Raw genomic sequence first — 25787 nt, forward strand, 5'->3', positions numbered from 1 at the left:
AGTTAAAGGCCCCGATCCGGATCAGAAACCTCAAATCTGCCATGAAAACCGGCCTCACTTGCAAAGCCAGTACAGACCAGTCATGGAGTTACTAAACAAGATGAATTCCCAACCTCCCAGATGCACACAAAAGAAAAGAAAAAAAAAAAAGAGAAGGAGGGAAAAGGAAGGAGGAGGGGTGTGGGGGGGACAAATTAAATCCAGTTAAATTGTTTTTCCATAGCCAGCAGGCTTGGCAGAGGCCTCTCACACACACGAGATGCGAGATAAGTCGGAGAAAAGACAAACCAGAAACAGCGTGGCCTGAGATGTGAGAGAATGCCTGGAATTTAACCCACTTTCCCATGTCGCAGCAACACTGCGCCCGCTGTCCTGCCCGGCAGCTCAGGACGTCCGTTCAAAGACACACAGAGCCGCCATGTCGGTCTGAAACGCAGAGGTGACTCAGACCCTGGAACATCAGCCCCACTCTGCTCTCCCTGATTGATCGCAGCCCTCTGAGGTGTTTGGTACGATGCATTGATAACCTGAGCGCCCCCCCACAGCCTCTGCCCTCCTCCCTGCCTGGCACTGGAATCACAATGCAGTCACTGCAGAGGAAAGCTGCAGCTCGAAGCCCAATTTGAAGCTGAGACTACCTGGCTAGCAGACATATCTGGGTCACGTCTTCTCGCTCCAAGAGCTCCCAAGTCCAGGAAGCTCGTCTTTCTCTCCCACACCGCCGCTCTACACCTCAGCGTGGAGAAACCTCAGCTCAGCACCAGTGGACGGAGCGAGGGGAAAAAAGGGTGGGGGTGTGGTACGGTTGGCCAGGAATAGCTTGTTTGATCTAAAAAAGAAAAAAAAAAAAAGCTAAAGTTGGGCCAGTGCAGAATGGCCAGGTGGTGATGCTGAAAGGAGAAATAAGGACAAACATCCTGCTTTTACATCAAACAGAATCCAGACGGTGGAAAAACTCAGAAACAAAGCGGCTCTGCTTTTTTTCCTGCTGACATCTTTATAAAATTACCACAGAAATGTACATTCACATGCATCAAGTGACCACAGGACATGACTGGGGATGAAAAACATACGTTTTTTTCCAACTAAGCTGTCATTCTGACACAAGGTGTGGCAACCTTTACGCATCACAAACACCAAAAAGGTCTTCCAAGAAAGGTCCACCTGTGCATCCTCACTTCAACTCCTCCTGCAGACTCCTCTCTCCTCCAGGTGCTGAACTTTATTTCTTCACAGGCGGGAGGATGGGGGAGAAATGAAAAGCTTGGCTGGTTAAATGGTTTTACTTCCAAACAGTGGAAGTTTCAGGGTTAAATTTCTTTGAAAACATAATTTATCACATAATTTTAGTCTCTGAGCCGCTCCATGTTTAAACTGACTACAAACTAACAGCTTTACAACCAGTTAGATACTTATAGAACAGGCAGAGTTGTTTTTGTTACAAAGCAAATCTTATATTTCTTCACAGATTAAATAATTGCTAGAAAGAGGGTGCAACAGTCTGGAGGCGCATCTTCTTCCAATCACATTCCTGCACGATAAGGACTTTAGGTTGAACTCAACGTGGGAGCAGGCAGGAGAAGCTCGACACAGGTGGAGGTAGACGAATGGAAGTGAAAGCTGGGGGAAAATATAAAGCTAAAGGGCTGAAAAATTTGTGCTCTCTGTGTCTTCTTCCATCACATTTTTCAATGTCTCCTCATTCATTTAGGAAATCTGGAGTCTGTCCTGGGGCCAGGTGTTCTTTTTGCTACACATCACTGGTTTGAGAAGTCACCAGCGAAGGTGGGGGCGATGGCTGCGGCTGATCTCCAGACAGGAAGGTAGTCAGTCCACCATCAAGTGTTGAGAGTCCTTCCTGAGGGAGCAGGACTCACCGTCACGTCCCCAGTTTCATATCTGGATAAGGAAGGAAAAAAAAATATAATGTTACATTTGAGTTTATTTTATTATGAGTCAATAATGGTCTGGAAAAAAGTATTAAAACATTTAGCATTAAATAAGTAAATAGGCAATAAGCAGGCTTGATGGGGAGGTGGAATCGGATTTATTTGAACCTTTTGGGCGGAGCTTGCTACAATTGAGATCTTTGATTGGTCCAATATTCCCAGCTCTTCATATCTGCCTGTCCGTCGCTGTTTAATGGTTGTTGCGGTTAGGAAACACACTTCTTATTGTATTTGGTTTATACTGAGATGTTTTCACTGGCTTGTCAATAGGGCTGTAATGATATGCTTTTGTCTCGATTCGATTCAGACTTTTTGGGTGCCGATTCGATTGAAATTGTGATTCTCACAATTCTTCAATAATGCTGATTTTTGTAGATTAAAAACAAAATAAATGTACAAAACTTTTTTGTTTTGCTCGTCATTTTTCTTGTTTTCAATGAAGAAAAAACAACATAGTAGCCAGACCATCATTCTGCTGTTAAAATACCGAAGAAGACAAGTAAAAAGATCAATAAAAACAATAACAATGACATTTTTAATGGATTATTTTTATTTATTTGAAAAAAAAAAAAGATTTTTTAACAAAAAATTTATTTCAAAATTGTGAAGCAAAAAAATCACGATATTCGATTTTTCGATTCGATTTTCCCATCCCTACTTGTTATAAATGTACACTGTGTAAAAGTGATGATTCACCCTCGTTTCTACTGCAGCCATTGGCCACTTTATGAGGTACGACTGCTTATTAACACAAATATCCAATCAGTCATATTTATTCATGTAGTCATGGTCAAGACGACATGACGAAATGCAAAGTGAACATCAGAATGAGGAAGAAAAGGGATTTAAGTGGCATTGAACACGGCATGGCGGTTGGTCTGAGTATTTCAGAAACTGCTGGGATTTTCACACACAGCGATCTCTCGGGTTTGCCTCGGATCAATCCTTCAAGCTCTTGCTTGTGTATGGGTGTGGGATGTATTTTTTTGTCCCACTTTGGGCCCCTTAGCATCAACTGAGCACAGTGGAAAGCTCAGGGACAAAGTCAGCGAGGAGAAATGAGCCAGTTGGGACGTGTGTCAGAGAGATGCTGGGTCTCTGGGGAGAGAGGTGATGAAGATGGAGCTGCTGGGCGGGATGAAAATGGAAGAGGACGTGTAGGGTTGGGGTGAGAGGAAACGGAGGATCTACCATGGGATATACCATTTTATACCTCTTAGCTGAGAAACCAGAAACTAACTGGGGGAATTTTTTAGGATCAATGTGCCATCTGGTGATGTACAGGCTGCTGCATACAGAAAACAGAGAACTCATTTTTGTTCTCTATGCAACATGAACAAACAGCATGTGATTTTGTTCTTAATGCCCTCATTCAGATGTTCTCTCCTTTTATTTTTAATACACGAGCCGAGCAGAAATTAAGGTGAAAGCCTATGAAACACGTTGCAGAATAATGGAATAAAAATTACTTTTTCAAAATCAGAGGGAAACTGCGTTGCTATTTTTTTCCTTTTAAAGTAAAATAATAATTAATAGGAAGATGAAGCCTCGTTTCAGAGAGGAAGGCTGCTGGCAGAAATGCTCCCCAGTACTTTTTTTAAGCTTGTATTGAACTTGACAAAGTCTCTGATTGAACACACTCAGTTGTTTCTTCCCTGTGCTGTGCAGAGGAAGTGAAAATTAGACACGGACACTGCAGCATGCAACAGCCTGCCCTGCTATGAACAAAGTTTCTTGTTAACTATTAAATAACCGGGCTTAAACAAACTTTTTGTTTTGTTTTGTTTTTTTTTTGCTCTCACTACCTGGAGAACCAAACCAAAGAAATTTAACAACCAAGTTACAAGTTAATGGTGTGGAAGGATATTTTCTTGGCCCACTTTGGACTCAATTAGCACCAATGTGACATGGTTTCACCACCACAGCCTACCACCTAAACATTGTTGCTGACCATGTCCGTCCCTTTATAACTCCAGCGTACCATAATAGCTACTTCCTGCATGATAATGCACCATTTTTTAAAGCTCAGCTCAACTTTATTTATAAGCTGTTTAAAACAACCCCAGCTGAAAGTGTTGTACTTAATTACCGTAGATAAAACAACAAATAAGAACTACTTTACTTTATCTCCAATCATCCCCACTGGTTTCTTGAACACGACAATAAGCTTACTGTGCTCCAACGGCCTCAAAAGTCACCAGATCGCAATCCAATAGAGCAGCTTTGGATGAGATTGAACTAAAGATTCTCAACATGGATGTGCAGCCAACAAATCTGCAGTAACTATGTGATGTTATCATGACAATATGGAACAAACAATAATGGAAATAGAGTATGACAGACAAGCAGTTTAGGACAGTAGTTTCTAACTGGTTTTATACTTCATCGCAGTTTGAGAAACTAAATCAGATTCATCTTTGTGAAAGTTTCTGCAGATGCTGTAATTAGTCCTTTATGAAAAGCAAAATGCTCCCAGCAGTATAAACCTTCCCATAAGCTGTTTATTTCTAAATCAGGATGCTTCAGACAGGAAGGAAGAGGAGAGATGATAACGGAGTGTCGCAAATTACTGATTTGTAGGAAAGCTCATGTTTAAGTCATGCTAAGCAAACCTCGGGAACACCAGCTCTCCCTTAAAATATGCAGCAACAGAGCAATACTACGGAGAACTGACTTCTCTTTTACATCCGATTTTCCTCCTTACACCTTGTCACACACACACCTTCACAAGTTCTCTGTGTGTGTGTGCTCTGGCGCAACAAAAACACAAAACCCAAATAACTCCCATAACTTTTCAAACATCTTTTTATTATTACTGACGCTGCCTCTTTTCCCACATTCCTTGCGCTCTGTCAGACAAAAAAGTCTTATGTAACAAGGTACTAAAGCATCCAAGTCTTGGAGAACATATTTACCCAACATGCACTGGATTGTACTGGTTAACAGTCAAGGGCTCTTTGCTGTAGTCTATAAGCTAACAAGACCCCACATGGGACACAACAAACAGAAAAAAAACTTGGTTTGACTGACCTGAATAACAACACAAATCTAGTTTTAGATGGTCATCCTGGTGTCAACAAACTCTATGAAAGTTTGCTGATCTAAAGCATCCAAGTGAGTCTTAACAGAATGCCAAGGAGGAGAAACATCAGAAATGACCTTAAAGGGATACCATGTAGTATCTTACAGACCCAAACATTGGCCTAATATGAGCAACAATAGCTGGTTTCTGGGATCAATATACCGTGCTGCCCTCTTCAGAAACCAGACAATGTAACTTTGCAGGAGCGAACTCATCTCTCGTGGGATCATGTGACCTGAAGCGTTTTGTTTCATGGCTCCCCCTTTATAAACACAGAGGGCTCTGCTTTCTGCTCCTTTTTTCTCCTCTTGGAATGAAAGTTTGTCATGCCTGAACAAATTATGAAAGGTAGAAACTGTGTCTGAGGAGCCCAGAAAGAGAAGGCGGGAAAGTGGTCGCACCAGAGGAAAGACACCAGTTGACCTTGGAAAATAATTTGCTCCTTGGAGTCCTTGGATGACAGAAGAGTTTGGATGCAAAACCCCTTTCTGTTTGTCTCAGTCTTATTAGACCAGTAAGTTAGCTCGTTGCCTGCTGCGCAGACAAACCAAAATGTGATGTACTTTTTCACATCTTTCAACCACCGTTTATTCAAAACAATTGCAGTAAGTGCCTGATGAGCTGCAGAATGTTGCAGTCAATGTCTGTGCTTTATTTTGCAGTTCATCAGGCTAAATGCGGCTACAGACCAATGCTACTGTGACTCCCTAAGCACTTCAGGGAAGTTAGGCTGGTTTGCCTACAATAAATGCATTTTCTATTATTCATGTAAATATCAAAGTTGTAAAAGAACAATTTGCAACTGACCTGGTTAAGTTTTATGTATTTTGTACACTGTTAAATAGGAAACAGTATCACTGTAATGTCCCATAAGCTAAGTGCTAACGCTGACATTTTCATAACAATAAGTAACTGACAGTTGTGCCAAAGTTACTTCCTCATTTGATACGTAAAACTATAATTTATAGAAGAGACTGTTTAATTTGGTGACAGTGTTGTGTGGCCTTGTTCCAGCAAGTTCAACTATGCAATGCTCAGAGAAACTGTAACCCCATATCAAACCACAAGACTTCAGGAACAATGTCCTCTGGACAGAAAAGACCAAACTGGAGACACTCAAAACTCTGCCTTCCGACTCAAAAAAGTCTGCTTGACAATAAATATGTTCCTATTTCACCTCAAACTGGTTTGTTTTACTGTAATTCTCCTTGTGCTCAAAGTTTTTGTGTGCGCAAAGTGTTTTTCCAACTTTTTGATTGTTTCTTCTTATTCCTGGATTGCGGTGAAACAATCCTGTCAAAAATCCTTGCCAGACATCATGCTGACATCACTGCCTCTCTGTGGGTGCGTTTATTTTATTTCACAGGGCTTAAATGGGTTCAGCAGATGTCTTGCCAACACCAAACAAGCCAGTATGCTCTCAAATAAAAAAAACATGCTCTTGATGAAAGACAGTATGATAGAAGATGCTTGGTGAGGATATATTGCTGCACGTTTGTAGAAAACCAAACACCTTATACTCACTGTTAAGCACTGTGGTGTAAGGATCATGATGGGGCCCTTTTGCAGCCACGGGACCTGGACATTATTACTAGCATGATTGTTTTAATTATACTTAATATTTAGTTATATTTTCAGCTTTAACATTCAGGACAGCTGCATACCTTCCCAGAAATGGATATCCCAGCAAATTTATACCAAGGTCAGGACCCAATGATCGGAGAAACTTCAAAGAAGCCCAGGAACTACATCTCAGATTCTTCAGGCCTCAGTCAACATTTTAAATATTAATATTAATGACAGTGTGATTAGAGAACAACTGAGCAAGTGTGCCATGTTTGGAGTGGTTGCAGAAGAACATGGCTGCACAGTTTAGGTTGGCAAAGCTGCATCTGAACAAACCACAAGACTTCTGGAATAATTTCCTTTAGACAAACCAGACCAAAGTGGAGATGTTTGGTCAGAATTAACAGCAGCATGTTTGGAGAAAACCAAACACAACATATCAGCACAAACATCTTATACCGAATATCAAGCACGGTGGTGGAGGGCTGATGATCTGGGCTTGTTGTGCTGCCATAGGACCAGGACACATTGAGCTGAGAATGAACTCCTCTGGACACCAAAATACTCTAAAGTCAAATATAAGTCCATCTGTCTGACAGATGAGTCTTGGCTGAAATTGTCTCATGCCATAGCACGATGATTCCAGACACAGCAGCAGACCAACAGGAGGATCAAGGTGTTGACACGGTCCAGCCAAAGTCCAGACCTCAACCTGACTGAAATGCTATGGCAGAAAGCAAACCTGCAACCTCAATGAACAGAAGCAGGGTTGTAGAGTAAAATTCCCTGCCAATGTGAGAGACTGCAAACATCATACAGAGCCGTGACATCCAGTTGTTGCTTCAGGAAGTGCCTCAATACATTACTAAACACATCTCAGGCATTTGGTTGAATTTCTACTCATTTAATGACATGATGCGTTGGTGTTCATCTGATGATGAACATTTTAAGACCTGGTTGGCACAACATGGATATCTTTTGTTTCTTTTTAATCATGCCCAATAAAAACTCGGATTTGAGGAGCATGAGTAGGACGGCTGGTGAAGTGTGCTGCTGGTTTGATGCACAATAATATGTTACTTCCACAGAGTTCATTCAGGAGGGGAGAAGTGCAGCAATGGCAGCCTGGTTTAGGACGTGAAGGAAGCTGACTCAATGCCTCTTCTCTTTGTTCTCCCATAACTCATCCATTTTTTGCACTAGTAAACAAACACTGAGGGCAAATAAGAACGATCCCAACCTCTCCCCTGACTCATCCTTCAGGATGAACCGCAGAATGAGAAACAAACAGGTTTGTCTCTCATGAGCGTTGCTGAGTTTCACTGCAATGTCAAAGACAACAAAGAACGTAGGCACAGATGGGAACAGAAGAGTGGAAAACAGAGAACGCATCTGCTTCTCACTGATAATTTAAAGCTGCCACACTGCACACAGCACTACACACTGATGAAATACATGGGAAGGAACTGTGTTTGTTGTTAAACAGTAAATGGCAAACATATGCACAGAACAACAGCTGGAAAGTGCATACATGTATGTTTAATATATTTATTAACATTTAAGGGCATAAAATGTGGCTGACATGACATCTTATTAATTTAAAATAGCCTACAGTTTGAAAGCCTTGCTCATAATGTCAACTATTTCTCAGGTTTGTTAGTGTGGACTAAGTTGTAATGAATAGCTTTCACTTCAGGTGATGTAGAGATGTTTTCCAGGCGTTTATATCCTGTCCAGGAGGTTTCAAATCCAGTCACAAAATGTAATGTTTGCTCAGAGACTTGAATCATGAATCCACTCTGTGTGACTCAATAATAACACCAATATTGATCATATTTTCATGATGAAAAAAAAAAAACAGTATTACTACAGTGTTCCAAAGAAACCTCTGTTTTGACCCAGAAATTAAGATGAAGCCACTTCCTGTCAAATGTTCCACAACTCAGAGAGCTTAAATTGTTGTAATGTCAAATCAGAAGCAGCCAAAAATCAACAAATGAACAGAAAGTTGTATGTCTGCCTAAAAAGAACAAAAATAATAGTCCTCTATGGCTGGAATAAAGCCAAGATGTTATTAATGCACAGCGGTGCCAAAAACAGCTGGGGTAGTGTGGGTTTTATGAAGAAAGTAGGTAAATAGTTTCTCATGAAACCCAAAACAAAGAAAAGGTTCGGTTTCTGTTGATCTGTGTTAATTATTTTTTTTTACAAACTACAGTAATAAATCCTCTTTGTTGTTTTAGTTTGTCTTCATGGTGCTATATCTATAAATACATTATTTAAAACAATTTTAGCCTCGTAATCTGAAAACTGAGTGTAAGCTATCCGGAAAAAAACAATGTGTGGATGTTTATTGGGGTTTAAGTTTCTACATATATATATATATATATATATATATACATATATATATATATATATATATATATATATATATATATATATATATATATATATATATATATATGTAGAAACTTATATATATATATATATATATATATACACAGTATATATATATATATATGTATATATATATATATATATACACAGCTTTACGCTGTATATGTATGTATATATATAATGTATGTCATGTTTTCATCAAACTGGTTTCAAATGAATCCCAATAATTGATGGTTTATCGGCCTATTCAGCTCCCATATTATCTGATTTTGTAATCTGCCTAAAAAGTGTGAGTCCAAACATATGTATTAACTGGATGAAGAAAAAAAAGAACAGCATTTATCTAATATTAACCAACTTATTTGATCATAACTATGTGATAAATTATAATTTTTTTATTTTCTATTACTTAAACTTTTGTGTTTTGGGTTTTCTGTGTTAGGCAGAGCATAACTTTTAAAACTGGTTCACGCCACACTTCCACTGCATTCACACCCAGATAGTTTGGTAGACCCAGCACTACTGGGTATTTGGTTCAGTTGAGGCAGTGAAACATTCTTCTGGTTGCAATCAAACTTCACCACTTAAAACATATCAGACCTTGACCTTCTATCAAAACTTTTACTGAGTTCTTCTACATCAGACCACAAACATTTCTCCCAGCCAGAGCCGCCTATCATCCCAAACGCACTTGTGTTTTGGTTGTGTTTACAACCATGCCATGCGCTAAACCCATAATGCAATTTGTTTTGTAGTCCGCTTCCTGTATTTGGTCCGCCTCAAGTGGAATACATCTGTTTCTTTGATCCAAGTCAAAGTTTGCTTGCACATTCACAATTTCTCAAACGAAACAGACCTCAAGCAATGTCTGGGATTTATAAAAAGGAAACTTGATGGGAGAATGTATCGCCATGGCAAATCTGGAGATACGGAAAACTGTGACGATGGCACATAGATGAAAACGAAGAAATAATGTGGAATGGTATTCATTGCTGGAAAAGTATCTTTATATTACATTTTATCTATCGAAGTTGTTTTAAAAAAACCAATAGAGGCATGACAATGATTATAACTATGTGTGGGAAATCGAATCGGATATCAGGATTTTTTTGCTTCACAATTTTAAAATCAAATAAATACAAATAATCCATAATAAATTTTTTGTAATTTCTATTGTTTTCATTGATCTTTTTACTTGTCTTCTTAAGCAATAAAGCTGCAGAATGATGGTCTGGCTACTGTGCTGTTTTTTCGTAATTGAAATTAAGAAAAATAACTCGCAAAAAAAGTTTTGTACTTTTTTTTTTGTTTGTTTTTAGTCTACAAAAGTCAGCAATACTGAATAATCGTGATAATTGCAATTTAAATCAAATCAGCACCAAAAAAAAATTGGGATTGAATCAAATCGGAAAAAAAGCATATCGTCACAGCCCTAATTATCATGTTTGGTTTTTATGGTCATAGTGACCATATGAGTGGGGCAAAATGCTAACTAAAGCGCCTGTTTACTAGTAAAGATCAAGGAGCAGCAACTATCTAGTCATCCCAATGGTCATCAATGCCCTGGATGAACAGCAAGAAGACCATCATGCCTTGATCGAGCAAGAAAAGGGACATCTTCCCTCTAAAGAAAGCATGGAAGGAAGTGCGATTAAGTTTTAGAGTTTCTTTCATTCCCTCACTTTCATCGTCTATGGCTCCCTCTCTGACGAAACATCTCCTTCTGCTCCACTGCTGGCGTTGGGGTCCTGTTTGGAGCGGGAACCACCTTTATCCCGGCCTGACTCGGCAGGGCCCTTGGAGCGCGTCTTCTCTTTCCTCTGCTGCTGCTTCTCCTGCTTTGAAAGCTGAAAAAAAGCAGGACAAACCTCATTAATATGTATGTTTTCTATCTTTAGCTTCTTTCACGTGTACAACACGTTCAGTTTATGTCAGAAGAAAAAAAAATCTGTTGTTTTAGAGAACATGTGATTAAAGGGGGGGGGAGCTTTTAACTCCATAAGTGGAAACATATTCAGGTAGATCTTTTTCACTTTGAATTATTTAAACCATTTGCACTGAGAGAAGGTAAGATGATGGTGAGGTAAAAGGTTTGATGCAGGTTTCCTCATGTATCTCCTGGAGTTATGGGAGTAACTACACTGCCACTAGTTAGAAAAATACAAGACTAAAATATTGTACTCTGCATCTTTAGAGGAGTTTAACCATGAAAAACAGAAAATGTTCTGGATTTTGAAGCAGGAAATCTCAAATTCATAATGAAAAGTACTTGGAGAATGCAGACCTCCACCAAGCATCTCAATTCTACCCATATTGTGAAAAATCCTGTTAAAAATTCCTGTGTCCACAAATCCATCCAGACCATTCCCAAAATGTAAAGGATTCTCAGTCAGACCCATTAACGGAGAAAAGATTAGTTTTTGAATGACGTTGCTAGCAGACTGAGATAAAATGAGAAAAACAACCTCCTTAGCAGTTGTAAAAAAAATTATAAAGTGCATCAGCATTTATAAAATCAACTTATGAAGCTCTTTGTTATTGATGTAGTTTGGAACACAAGCAACCAAGACTCAGGGTGTTTTGTCTCACCGAACTTGACAATAGACGATGGAAAAACGCTGCCTGGTTTGATTAGTCTCCATTTCAGCTCCACATTTAGAAGGTTGACTCAGAATTTGATGGAAACTACATGAAAACATGGATCCACCCTGCCTTGGATCAATGCTTCAAGCCGCTGCTGGTGTAGTGGTATAGGGCATATTTTCTTGTCTCACTTTAGTCCCTTGGTACCAACATGGCATCATTTAAACACCACAGTCTACCTGTGTAGTCCTGATGACTGTCTATGCCTTTATGACCACAGCTAAGGCTGGATTATCCAATGGGCATTATGGGCACGGGCCCAGGTGCCCACACCCATTGGGAGCCCATGTGGGGTCCACGTAGGGCATACACAAACAGTTTGGAAAATAAACCAAATGTATATAAAAGCCAGATAGTTACACCACAGTGTCTAGTGTATTGCTACTGGTACCACTGGCTGAGAGATGTTAGAAATGTTGTTTCACAGTGTATCATTCACAATTTGTACAATGTTATGATGTGGAACGGGGCCCCTGAAACACTCTGGGCCCATGGGGCTTGTGCACCTTTAATCCGGCCCTGACCACAGCAACGTTTAATGGATACTTCCAGCAGGATAATGCACAATGTCACAAAGCTCATATCTCCAACTGCTTTCTTGAACAAAACGGGTCTGTGTGATGCTGCTATCCTGTTAATATGGAGCAAAATCTCTGAAGAACGTTTCCAACACCTTGCTGAATCTATCACAGCAAGAAAAAAGGGGGTCCAACCTGACACGGGCAGGGGGACATGACAGAATTGATGCTGAGTTCATATTTTTCTATATACTGTCAGGTTAATAAGTCAAAATCTGAGAAGTTTTGATAAAACATAAACTGAGGTAGAAAACTGCTTGCAGTGAAATTAAGACTGATGGCTTTTCTGTAATCTCAATTGTGCAATAAACAAACTAAAACAAAGTACTATTGTGTGTTTTCACTCAGTGTAGCCATAATGCTTGTACAAAAATCTGCTCATGCAACCAATTCAAACAAAACACAGACTGATGAAGCAGTTTCAGACTTCAGCTTCAGCCTCCTCCCCGGGTCAGCGTCATGATGGACCTTCTTAAAAAAAGCCATTTATAAAATGCTGGCAAACATAAACATTTTCCAGACTGTGTCACTGACCAGACAAAAAAATAAAAACAGCATCCACTGATACAGGATTCCTGGGTCTTTACGGAAGCTGTGAAGGGTCAACTGGTCCTCACAAGCAAAAGTCTTATTTAAACTCCAAAACATAAAACGATCACACTGGGAAGGAGTGGTGGATTACTGAATCCTTCAGGTACAAACAATAGTCACGGTGGACACCATGCATGGTGTGACTTGGGCACACTGCCTTCAGAATCCAGGTATAGAGGAAAATTCAGGAACCCCGACAGGATAGTGGATCTGTGGACAAAAATTCTACTACATGCGTTTAGAAAAACAGTAAAACATGCATATGCTCCTTATTTAAAGGTGATTTAATAGAGAGAAGCCAGAAATGATAGAGGCCCTATACACAAGAAACATAAAATCAATTTTGACCTTTTATTGATTTTTAATAAGAAAAATGACAGCCAAATGGACAAATAATTCAAGAAAAGATGCAGCTGGTTTTGGGTGGAGCTCAGGTCGGGAAAGGTGCACAAACTTCCAAACGCATGTATTTTCTCCACCAGCTCTTTCTGGTTCAGAGTCATGTAGGGGCTGGAGTCTACCATTAATGTTAATTAGATTCTGAGCATTAAACTAAGTAATAAATAATAGAAATCTGAAATTTAACTTCTGAAATGTAACATTTCCTCTTTGGCTGAAGCACAGCGTAAACCTTTTCAGTCTGGGGTTCCTTCTGGCTCGATGGGCTCGGCATCAACAGGACTTGCAAATCGTGACCTTTGCAGTATGTTCGGTAATCACCCAGTATGCATGAGAATTAGTTTCATTAATTCAAAGACAAAGTGAGACACAAACATTCCACATTTGACTTGTCTGTGAACACAACACGGCTTCCATTCTCTCCTCCGATCCCCTCAATGAGCCTATTGTTGTAGCTGTGTGTGATCCTTCTCACACACTTCAAAATAACTCTTTCCCGACGCCGACTACTCCAATCAAAAGCGCTCCTCCTTCTCCCTCACTGATTCTTTACACTGTACCAAACATCGCAGCAGAGAAGACGAATTCACCCCCAGTCATCTGAAACAGGCCCGTAAACACAGACGGTAAAACATTTATGGCTCGTGAGGAAATATTTATGAACTTAATGTCATCTTACAAATCCAAAGCATTGCATAAGACACTACATTATTCAAAGAGCACAAAAAAGTCAGTGTTATTCGCAGTTGAACCCATTAACATGCTGTAATATCAAGCCAGGGCTGCCTTTACTGATGATATAACATCTACTGCCTAAAAATCCAGAGGAATCCTACTTTAAACATCTGATTAGAACATGAAGAATGACAGCAAACATGCTCTTTATTTTTCATAAGGTCATGCATATTTCAAACTATGGCGTTAAAGCTGCAATCGAACCCAAATTTTAAATCCCAACATCATAAGAAGCCCCTTCCCCCGACACGATCAAATATTACATAATTCCTGTAAAGTGAACAAAGTCTCTGCGATCTGCACCGCTCAGCTGACACGCGGCGTCCAAACAGGATGATTTTCATTTCTCTGGATATCTCCTTTGTTTTCTGACTGCTTGACTAAATCCCTGATTCATGGAAAGAAAGGAACAGTGTCTGTTGGCTGTTGCTTCATTCATCCCCCCCCCCCCACCCACCCCCCCTTGTGCCAAGCTTAGCCTATTGGCTGGCCTTTTATCCCTCATGTTCAGCTTTGGCTTTGGCTCCTCGGCCCCCACAGCAAAACATCCCAAACAGACAAGATTAAAATTCTGAGGACTGCTTAATATCCTCCCCTCCAGGCGACGGAGCCAAACCCTCCAAACAGCCGAAGCCGGCCAGCGGCCAAGGCATGAGGACGTTGGCTGGGATCAGCAGAAGTAATTCAAAGAAAATATCTGAAGTTGCTTCTGGTGGTGATTGATTACAATCTCCACCAACAGACTCCTAGTATGTGGAGCTGTTGAAAGGTGAAGGAAAATGACAGTTTGTTGGTTTTGCATCAATCATAAAACAATTGAAGAAACAGTGAAACCGAAGAAAAAGAACATTTTGCTTTCATGTCTCATGCACTCCATGTTTGTCACTGCAGGGAGAAAGTGGACCAGTTTAGGTACCAGAACTATTCGGGTGGTCAGATCTGCTTGGGACCTTGCGTCTGCCGATGACGCCAGACTACCTTGAAATACATTTCATAAGAATCAGATCTGCTCGGGTTTCTATTAATCAGTTAAAATTTTTGCTTTTATTTCACATTTACTTTGGTAACTTTAACTTCTTTTCCCCAAACCAATAAAAACCTTTTTGAATTTAAATGCTTGATGAGAAATTAAAAGTAAAACACATCAACGAGCATATTACTTCCTTATTTAGACCTTTATCCTTCTAGATATTATTCATTGAGCTAATTTAGTCTAGTTGAGGTTTTGCATTTGTGTGTGTATGTGTGTTTGAAAGAGAAAGAGAGACACCTCCACACTCCCAAAGTTGTCAAGACAACTCCTCAATACATCGCAAACTTGCACTTAAAGCACCACCGAGAGGAGCTTGCCCTGGTTGTCATCTAATGAAGCAGGAAAAAACATTCATTTAGAGTTTATGAGTAAGAACTGCTTAAATTGTTAATCAATCCTGCAAATATAAATTGAATAGGAGGCACTAATGTTAATGCTAAGTTACTTATTTGTGATTTTGTCAATTTACAATGCCTTCTGAATGGACGACTTTAATGCTTTCGGACTTATAGAGGTGCTGATGGCGCTGTGTTAAATCCCTTTCAATGGGTAATGATGGATTTCTTTGTAAAAGTTTATGTTTCTTACAAAGAGGAACTACAATCCCGCTTCACAGAAAAACCACTTCCATAAGTTGTGGAAACCAACCACAATACTAAATGGCATCATGCCAATTAAATAATATGAGGTCATCAGCAGGCCCAGGGCTCCTTCAGATCCGACTACCTGAGCACATCTGGTACCTACCTGTACAGCTGGTGTCAGAGCTTAGTCTGCATTGCTGGCAATAAGTCTGATACGTTTCCAGTGAGGGATGGACTCCGTCTATTCTGCTTTTGTTACTTATTCTGTTCATAACTTTTATGGACAGAATTTCTAGACGCAACCGAGGTGTTAAGGGGATCCGGTTTGGGTTCTGTTTTTTGCAGACAATGTAGTTCTCTTGGTTCCATCAGTTGTGACCTCCTACTCTACCTGAAGTGATTTGAAGCCAAGTATGAAGGAGTTTGGGGAAGAATCAGAACCAGAAGAAGACCATGATTCTCTGCCAGAAAAAGGGTTGAGTATCCTCTCCGGGTCGGGAGTGATGTCCAAGTATCTGAGGATCTTCTTCACAAGTGAGAGAAGATTGGAGTGAGCTCAGTAGGCAGATTGGTGCAGCGCCTGCATTACTGCAGACTCTGTATCGGTCTGTCAAGTTGAAGAAAAAGCAAAGATCTCGATTTATTGGTCAACCTATGTTCCTACCCTCATTTATGGTCATGAGCTGTGAGTCGTGACCAAGAGGACAAGATTGTGAACACAAGCAGATGAAATGGGTTTGCGCTACATGGTGGCTGTGCTCTCCCTTATAGGGTGAGAAGCTTGGTCATCAGGGAGGGTCTCAGAGTTAAGCCCTTGGTCCTCCATGTCTAGAAAGGCCAGATGAAGTGGCTCGAGCATCCTGGATGCATCCATGGTGAGGCGTTCTGGGCAAGGATCCCGTTGTGAAAACCCTGGACACACTGGGGGGGATTACATCTCTCTGCTGGCCTGATTTGTCGAAAATTGATTGTAAATTCTCCTGATGATGGATTAACAAATTTAATCCAATGCCTAACCCTAGTTCAGACTGAGCAGGAAGGAGATTTAAGTAACTTTGTATGTGGCGTGTTGGTTGGTCTGAGTATTTCAGAAACTGCTTTTCTACTTTATTTCCACACACAACCATCTGTAGGCTTTACATAGAATGATCTTAAGGGGCAAGTATATCCAGTGAGCTCCAGTTGTCTGGATCAACATGTCTTGTTGATATCAGAGGAGAATGGGCTTACGAGTTGGAGATAATAGTAAGGCACAGGAACTCGGATAACCAACCAATGTATGCAGAATACCATTTCTGAACACAACACATACAACCTTGAAGCAGTTGGTCTACAACAGCAGAAGACCACACCGAGTGCCACTCCTGTCAGCTAAAGCAGGAAACTGATGCTATAATTCACTAAAAATGGAGAGTAAAAGATGGAAAATGTTGCCTGGTCTGATGCATCTCCATTTAAGCTCCACATTCAGATGGCAGATTTGGTGGAAATATCATGCTTCTTGTCTGCTGCTGGTGTGATGATATGGGGGACATTTTCTTGTCCCACTTTGGGCCAATTAGTACCAATATTGCATGGTTTAACCACCACAGCCTATATGAGCATTTTTCCTGACCATATCCATCCTTTCATGACCGCAGTGTAGCGTCTTCTGATGGATGCTTCCAGCGGGAAAACGCACCACGTCACAAAGCTCAAATCATCTCCAACTACTTGTTACACGGGGTTGTTGGGGGGTTACATGACCAAATTCACTGTACTCCAACGGCCTCCACAGTCACCTCTTACCCTTCAAGTGATCTATGAAAGTTTTCCAGGCATTTTTATCCTATAAGGTTTACAATACAGCCACAAAATGTTTATTGTGTTTATGTGTTTATTCAGATACTAATAAACATGACCATTATTTATCACATTTTCATTATTAAAAATATCACTATGACTACTATGTTGCTAAGCAACCTCTGATTTGTCCTGGAAATCTTGCTGTAAAGCCTCTTGCTGTCAAACTTTCCACCAATCAGAGAGCTTAAGTTGATGGTCATGTCAAATCAGAAGCAGCCAAAGATCAACAAAAGAGCAGAAAACTGAAGTTCTGTCTGAAAAGAACAAAAATAATGCTCTTCTATGGCTAGAATAAAGCGAAGAAGATGTTTCTCATTCCCAGTGATGCCCAAAAACAGCTAAGTTGGAGATGGTTTTGCAAGGATAGTCAGGGAATTGTAGTATAAATTACTGTAAATAGCAACAAACAGCAGAAGGAAAAAGTGTAAATATGTAAATAGTTTATGTTGTGTGTATCAATGCCAATATTTTTTCTCTTGAAAGCCAAGGCTGGTACTGTTAGTAACAGATTTTGTTTTGTTGTTTTGGTTGGCCTTTAAGCTGCAATATTTATTGATACGTTCATTTGACAACATATTAGCTTCACATGGCTTGAAGTTTATTATGACCTGTATAAACTCTGGTATAAGCTGTTTAAAAGCTTTAAATTTTTCACATATTAACAAGAATATTGCACTTTGTTTTTTGGTTTTTTTTTGGTCCCTGAAAACAAAATGGGTCTCACATTGTCATGTGTTTGGAAAGAGCAACCGAGTCTTGTCCTCAAGAACTTTGCTTTTAACATGAGATGACTGGTGCAATCTCAGCACAAAATCCTGTCTCCACGTCCGAATGGAAGGAAACACACGAGACAACCAGCAGCCTGGAAGAGGCAAAGGGATCGCCTTTCAGGGATCCTCACAGGCTGACCTGAACAGGACTAATAAACACCCAGACTGGTGCAGACCTCCAGATTCATACAATTTAAACAGGTAACTGCAGTTGTAGTGGTTTTAAGAAAATATTTCTTATTCCTGTAATTAGTGCTGCAGATGTTGTAAAATAAAAAGCATGAGTCACTGTTGGAGCACAGCAGCAAATATCGCCACCTTGTGGCTCAGAATAACTTCCTCCTTCCACTCTTCCTGCAAGCTGTGCATAGATCTGCTGTCTCATTGTTCAAATCACCAGTTTTTGTGACGTTTCAGTACAAGTTTAATAGAACTAACACTGGAATAAAATTAGTTTTTCATTCATTCTGAATTTCTGATTTAATTTTAAATCTGGGCTGGAATCCCATAAAGTAGAAGTAGACTTCATCCATCGCTGATGGCACAAACATGAGTAAGACCGAGTCTTTTTTCCCCACTATCCAGTGCTGTACCTGTTTTGGGTCTGTAGGACCAGTTGGCGATGTCAGCTCAATAGTTACGGGTCCATCGTTCTGAATGTGAACTTGCATGAAGGCCCCAAACTTGCCATCTGGAAAAACAAAACATTAAACAGATCAATAACTTCTGAGAAGAAGCTTATCATCATTGATGCCGTGGTTACGAGGCGGTAAATAAGTGGTGTTTGTTTTGTAATGAGTTATGTAACGTGGAGCCTTCAGGCACGCGGGACAAAAGAGGAAAGAGCTGCACAAGGACAGGAAGTTTAAACTTAAACGCTCTCCTTTCTTCTACCAGGTCTATGAAATTGATGACACCATCTGCACAATGAAGCTGTGGGCCGCACTGGAAGACCGCTGCGTCATCATATTTCCCCTCTGGAGGGGGTGGGGGGACTAATTAGGAAGCCTTATGCCTCCCTTGCTGGGACGAGGTGTTCTCCGCACCTGCTCCCTGGTGGGCTGACCTATTTCACCGCCACCGTCACTGCCAGAGCGTCACCGCACATATAATCCACCCCTTTAACTGCACAACCCCCTGCTGTGATACAACTAAAGAGCAGAGGGACCGAGCAGAGGTGCAAGCTAATAAGTAGGTCTCGATCACGGTGAAATTTGATACTTTTGATCTGAACCGTCTCAGAGAGAAGCCAGTTATCCCGCAGCCTCCTGTGACTCCATGTGAACTGGCCTCTCGTATCGCAGTAATGTCAGGAAAGCTTTCATACAACAACAATCGCAGGCAGATAATTCTTCATCTGTCCACACAGCTGTGAGATTGTTAACCTCTTCATGTGTCTCAAAAACGGATGTTAAACCTCATAGAGACTAAAAAAGAGCAGCACTGATGAAAAATGATAAAATGCTAAGTCATGTCCGTCTCAATGTAGCTGGCACCTGGTAGCAACTAGGGCTGCGCTGATTCACTATTTAATAGATTCATCTCAATGCAACACGTACCAATTCAATTACAATTCACAAATACTTAAAAGCAAATTTTTTCATAATAATTGAACAACAGAAATGCAGCTCTTAAGTCTGGCTGGAAGCTAAAGGTTGTGCTGCTGTCTGGACACTTCAGGGAGATGGAATAATAATAATTATCATAATACATTTTATTTGTTGGGCGCCTTTCTAGACACTCAAGGCCCACTTACATCACACATGATAAAATTGAATTAAAACAAGTTGAAAACAACAAGCAATAAAACAGACATTAAAGTGGAACTATTATGTGCATTTCAGGCTAATTTATTTTTATTTCTGAGACCAGAAGGGCTGGGATTGATCGAGTTATTGTCACAGATCGCTTTATTTACTTTAGATCAACCCTCTCCGTAGGCTGTCAGATCAGCCTGTGGGCAAAACGAGTGGATTGTGACTCTTCCACATTAAGCCCCGCCTCCCGCCACTGCACTACATCGGGAGCGCGCACCGCACCTGCTTTCGCCGTCATTGTAACATCTCATAAACAGAAGGATTAGGCTAATATGAACTCAATAAAAAAAAACAAAATACAATGTCAACATATAACATACAGCCCTACATGTTGGAACCTGAATCAGAGCCTGAAAACGAAGTGGAAAACAGCAACCCACAGCAACGAATGCAGCAGGATGTCTCTCTTTGGTAAACTCACCAGCCATCGTTGGAAATAACTTCATCCCACGTTTTCCACCCGCCTGATGTATTTGTACATGACCTTGTTAACCAGTAGAAGGTAACCAATCACCGAACCTTATCCCCCGAGACGTCACAAGGATTTCGAAGAAGAAAAAACTCTCTAAAACAACGCGTTTTTCGTCGCCATTGAAACCGAACGGAGAGCATGCTGGAACTCAAACTCAAACTCAAACATGCGTTTACGTGATAAAAAAAAACAGTGCCGTTCACATGTCTGATAAGGATTCAACACTGTAACACTGTAGAAAGCTCAGAAAACTTGAAATACCATAATAGCACCTTTAAAAGAAAGTGCAATTATGGGTGAAGTGAGTTGGCTTGTCTAAACAGATGAGTTTTGAGTCTGGATTTGAAGTCTGTGAGTGAATCGGTGTTGCGGAGGTCAGGGGGGAGAAAGTTCCAGAGCGGCTGAATGCCCTGCTCCCCATAGTGACGAGTCGGGCAGGAAGACAGAGACTGGTCTGTGTCCACGGTGGCAAACAGTAAACAACAGAGACACCAGGAAGCTAGCAGCTAGCCTTGCAGCTACTCTTACAGAACGAGAGATTTAGTCTTCGGGTTTGAAGTCTGGCGTTTGGAAGCATTAAAGTTTTTATGGAGATGAGAGAAGTCAAGACCTGGACAAGCCTAACGCTATACATTAGTGGTTAAATCTAACAGTGATACTACAAACATGTGACAGCAGCCCAGGTTAGAATTAATAACACCAACACAAAATCCTGCCCACCTTTAATGAGCTCCGGCTTGTGGGTGCTCTTCATATTCTCCAGGATGCTGTCATAGAAGGGCTGGGCCAACTCTGCAGGCATGGCTGAGTGGAAGTCTGGCTTGTTGCCCTTCAGGATACACTGCAGGGTGAACTGGCTCACACACAGCACCTCAAAGTCCCTGTCCATGACGCTCTTGCTCCATGCTCGTCCGTTCTCGTCCTCAAACAGCCGAAGGTTCAGGATCTTGCGAACCCTGTAAAACACAAAGAAACATCTCTGACATTCCTGGTGATGAGTTTTATTTCATGCTTCATGAAAAGCTGGGTTGCATGATGCCAGCTGAGTTATAGTCAATACTTAAGGTCTTCCATTTCCCCCTCTTCCTGCCATCTGCGTCTTCCTCTGTCACCCCAACCCTGCACATCCTCCTCCATCACTTTCATAAATCTCCTTCTCAGTCTTCCTCTTGTCGTCCGGTCCAGCAGCTCCATCTTCATCATCTTTCTCTCCAGAGACCCAGCATCTCTCTGAAACGCGTCCCAACTGGCTTGTTTCTCCTCGTTGACTTTGTCCCTGACCTGAGATGTCCCTCATCATCACCAGAACAAAGTTTGGGATGCACGGTGGTTTAAAGCTCTACACAAAATTCATGCAGAACAAATACAACTCTGTTTGTTATTTAGTTATTAAATGAAAGCGCCTGCTTATCGGCAGGTTTCCTGAGGACTTTACATGTTCTGGTTGCAGAGGAAACAACAACAGCAGCCTGAGGCATTGATCCAAGGCAGGATGAATCCATGCTTTCATGATTTTCCCACCAAATTCTGACCCTACCATCTGAATGTGGAGCTGAAATGGAGACTCATCAGACCTGACATTGTTTTTCAATCTTCTATTGTCTAGTTTTGTTGAGTCTTTGTGAATTTGTTGCCTCAGTTTCTTGTTCTTACTTGTTAGGAGTGACACCCGATGTGGACTTCCGCTGCTGCTGTAGCTCATCTGCTGTGTTCAGAGATGCTATTCTGCATACCTCGGTTGGAATCAATGTTTATTTGACTTTCTGTTTCTGACCATTCTCCTCTGACAACACGACATTTAAGTCCAGACAACTGCATATTTTCTCTTCAGACCATCCTCTGTAAACCCCAGAGATGGTTGTGTGCGAAAATCCCAGAAGATCAGCAGTTTCTGAAATACTCAGACCAACAACGCATATGTTTAAAGTCACTTAAATCCTCTTTCTTCCTCGATCCTATGCTGAGTTTGAACTTCATCACGACGTCTTGACTATCTACTAGTGGTGGGAAAAGCGAATTGAAAAATTGAAAATCTGAATTTTTTGCTTTACAATTTTAAAAATGGTTTTTTAGTTAGATAATCAATTTTTTTTTAAATAAATAAAATAATTCATCATACAATTTTTGTCATTTTTATTGTTTTTATTGATCTTTTTACTTGTCATTTTGGGCATTATAGCAGCAGAATGATGGTCTGGCTACTGTGTTGTTTTTTCCTAATTGAAATCAAGAAAAATGACGAGCAAAAAAAAGTTTTATATATATTTTTTAGTTTTTAATCTACAGAAATCAGCAATATTGAAGAATTGTGAATAAACTGAGTTGCTATGTTTGTAAGGGGCCAGGGAATGTATTCGTCTTTTGGCTTTGATTTGACAGCAATTCCAGCTGCTCTCAAAATAATGCTCAGAGCAGACATCTGATTTCTTGTTTTATCTTTCCCAGATATGACACAATAAAATATGATTCCATTTCCTGAGGTGTCTTTACTGTCATTTTTTATATTTCAATCTGAAAAACTAAAGTAAAAAAATAACTTCATCTACCCAGAGTGCTATTCGGCTTATTATCCATGAGTTCAAACAAAATGCTAAGATATGGTTATCTAAGGCACTGCGTCAATCTCTCTTGAAATTACTCAAGAGAAATCTACAGGAATATGTACAAGAAAATTATTGGTTTATTCATTCTACAGCTTCTGGTAAGGAAAAAACTATGCCAAACACACTCACATGTACTCAGCATCTTTTTGAGTGTCCTCCACCGATATCCCCAGCAGCACACAGAGTCCTCGTCCTATCGAGCTGACCTGTTCCTCTCCCACTGCAGGAAAACAAAAAGACTGATGAGTAAAAGTGCAGCATTGCTGTTCAGCTGCAGGTATGGACAACTTGTTTTTTATTCCAGTTTGTTCAGACCTATTAAGCCGTCTCATCCTACTATGATGGCACAATGATTCAAACAGCTTTATGTCCCGACAGGAATAAATGATCAACAAGGTTGAGGTCAGGAGAGCAGCGGAAAGTTCATGGCAGGTACTGGTCTTCCAAGTCAGATCTGAGGTGTTTTTGAGCCCACAATATAAGGCATGACTCCTGATACACAAAGATCAAAACATGTTTCTGTGTTTGTCCACAACGCTGAGGTTGACACACATGTCCATAGTTTGCTTTGATACTTGAAGGGAAATAAAAAAAAAAAAGGGCTTTAAATCGTAATAATAATAATAATAATAATAATGATTTTCATGCTTTATTCTACTTGTAAAAATGCGAAACCCTCCCCTTCTTTTTTATTGGTTTATATCTTTCTGGCACCCACAGCCCTTAAAACCAGCCCAGAATCTGTCATTTCTCTTTCCGACTTTGTCTTAGTCCTTCACATCAGGTGTTTTTCTGAGAGTGTATACTTTTTTTTTTTTTTTTTCAGATTTCAAGTAAAGGATTGGACTGTAATTTCCTCCTCAGACATTTAAGATGCTGAAGAGACTTCAGTGTGAATATTACACAGATGTATCTAGTCTGGACAACACTAGTGTTTTTATATCTCTACCTGGTTGATGTTTGTTTTTAGTGTTTTGCACCTCCGGATTAGAAAGATTCATGTTAAAACAACATTTCACAGTTTATTTGTTTTTTTTTTTTTGTTTTGTTTTTTTAAAATATGTAATTATACTCATTATTTAGATATCCTTGTTTTCCACGAGTAAACAATGTCTTTGGTTTCAGATCCTGAAACTTTTGTTTACAAGCAGACTGACAGGTGAGTGCCACTTCTCCGTGGGGAGGACATCGGACAGTGGTCCATCTGTCAGTCAGAAGTCACCACCAGAGGACACGGTTGTGATTTAAACAGAAAAACGAGCTTTTGCTTTCACCTGACTTTGCAGCGCTTTGAGGAAACTCGTGTCAGACACGCCATTCATTTAGCGGCGGAGGCTAAAGCTAACCCGGCTAACTTCGCTGATACTGTCAGCGACACTAAGTTAGGCGCTGTTCTTTCTCTGTTCGGGGTTGATAAATATCAACTCTTAGCAGGTCGACTCAGTTGTCCTTACCCGTGACACTCGCCTTAGTGACCCTCTGAATAATGGCTCTCATTGCTGTGTTTGTGTTGGGAGCACGCTGTCAAAACTTCCGGGTAGCAACAGTGTGTGTGGCACGATGTCGCCCTCTAGCGGCGAGCACTGGCAGCACATCACAGCATCGTGCAGTCGGAGGTTTGCAGGGTTTAAAAAAAAATCAAGGAAATCCAAGTCACTGTTATATTTACACAGGGCCGGATTAAAAGTGCAGAGGCCCCTGGGCCCAGACTGTTCCAGGTGCCCCTTTCCCACCGGAACATTGTGAATGATACACTGAAACGACATTTCTAACATCTCTTAGCCATGGTACTAATAGCAATACACTAGCCCAGGGGTGCCCAAAGTGGGGCCCACGGGCCAAAATCGGCCCGCCAGCACTTTGCTTTTGGTCCTCAAGTTATTGTTCATATTAATGTCCTACAGAGCTTGACGAAAAGACCCTTTCAGTGTCATGAACCCCAATAAGACCAGACTCAGAGGGACCCTGACTGACTCACAGCTCAGTGACCTTTTCAATGAGCCAGGTGCAACCCAACATGGAGACTAATGTCCAAAGATCAACTTCATGTTTTCCACTAAGTAACAACAACTTGTCTTGTTCCATATGCACTGTTTCTGGTTGTTGATACGTTGCACTTGGTTAAAGTTTAGTGGCTGTAATTATTATTTCTTGCCCCTCTAACTATGGCCTCATTGTTCTATTGCTATATTGATTTTTTAATGTAACATTTTATTTGCCCAGATAGGAAAAAAATACACTGTATTTGCTATTGGTATACAATAATTAAAATATCTTTGTGCATTTTCTTGAGTTTCATCCTTAAAGCCGCAGTGTTTGGCCCGTGGCTCACTGGATCATTTTCAGTTTGGCCCTTGGAGACAAAAACTTTGGGTACCCCTGCACTAGACACTGTGGTGTCTGGCTTTTGTATACATTTCGTTTTATGTCCAAACTGCTAGTGTTTTCCCTACATGGGCTCCACATGGGCCCCAAGTGGGCGTGGGCCCCTGCGCCTGTGCCCATAATGTCCACTGGATAAACCGGGCTTGTATTTACAGAACAGTTTTTGCACAGGTGTTGTTCAACAGAAGCAAAGGGAGGTTGGAGGGGGCTCAGTTCCATAATACGTTCAGTTCAATAATCAATACAAAGTAGGTTTTTACCTGAGTGGACTATTGCTATCAGCAATGAATTGATGTGTGGTTTTCCTGCATGGAAAAGTCAAAGGCTGAATCACAGTC

The 25787-nt window shown here is 40.7% G+C and overlaps 1 protein-coding gene across 1 annotated transcript; it reads right to left on the reverse strand.

Annotated features, from left to right (window-relative positions):
- Window positions 1–1047: 1047 nt before the first annotated feature.
- Window positions 1048–24599, reverse strand: dtd1 (D-aminoacyl-tRNA deacylase 1). Its single transcript, XM_079264864.1, has 6 exons — window positions 24519–24599; window positions 23194–23284; window positions 21182–21417; window positions 18766–18863; window positions 10677–10841; window positions 1048–1899 (listed from the first exon to the last, which is right to left on the reverse strand). The coding sequence occupies exons 1-5, from the start codon at window positions 24559–24561 to the stop codon at window positions 10686–10688; spliced, it is 624 nt and encodes a 207-aa protein (XP_079120990.1). The 5' UTR covers window positions 24562–24599; the 3' UTR covers window positions 1048–1899; window positions 10677–10685.
- Between the last annotated feature and the right edge of the window lie 1188 nt (window positions 24600–25787).

The sequence above is a fragment of the Telmatherina bonti genome (genome assembly GCF_933228915.1).
Source record: "Telmatherina bonti genome assembly, chromosome: 3".
Taxonomy (NCBI): domain Eukaryota; kingdom Metazoa; phylum Chordata; class Actinopteri; order Atheriniformes; family Telmatherinidae; genus Telmatherina; species Telmatherina bonti.

Bases quoted from the DNA above. Each gene is read 5' to 3' on its own strand.
- dtd1 (XM_079264864.1), bottom strand. From the start codon at position 24,561: ATGAGAGCCATTATTCAGAGGGTCACTAAGGCGAGTGTCACGG. The intron at 23,285-24,518 runs GTAAGGACAACT...GTTTTCCTGCAG, and splicing joins CACTAAGGCGAGTGTCACGG to TGGGAGAGGAACAGGTCAGC. The intron at 18,864-21,181 runs GTGGGCAGGATT...TTGTTTTTCCAG, and splicing joins CAAGCCGGAGCTCATTAAAG to ATGGCAAGTTTGGGGCCTTC.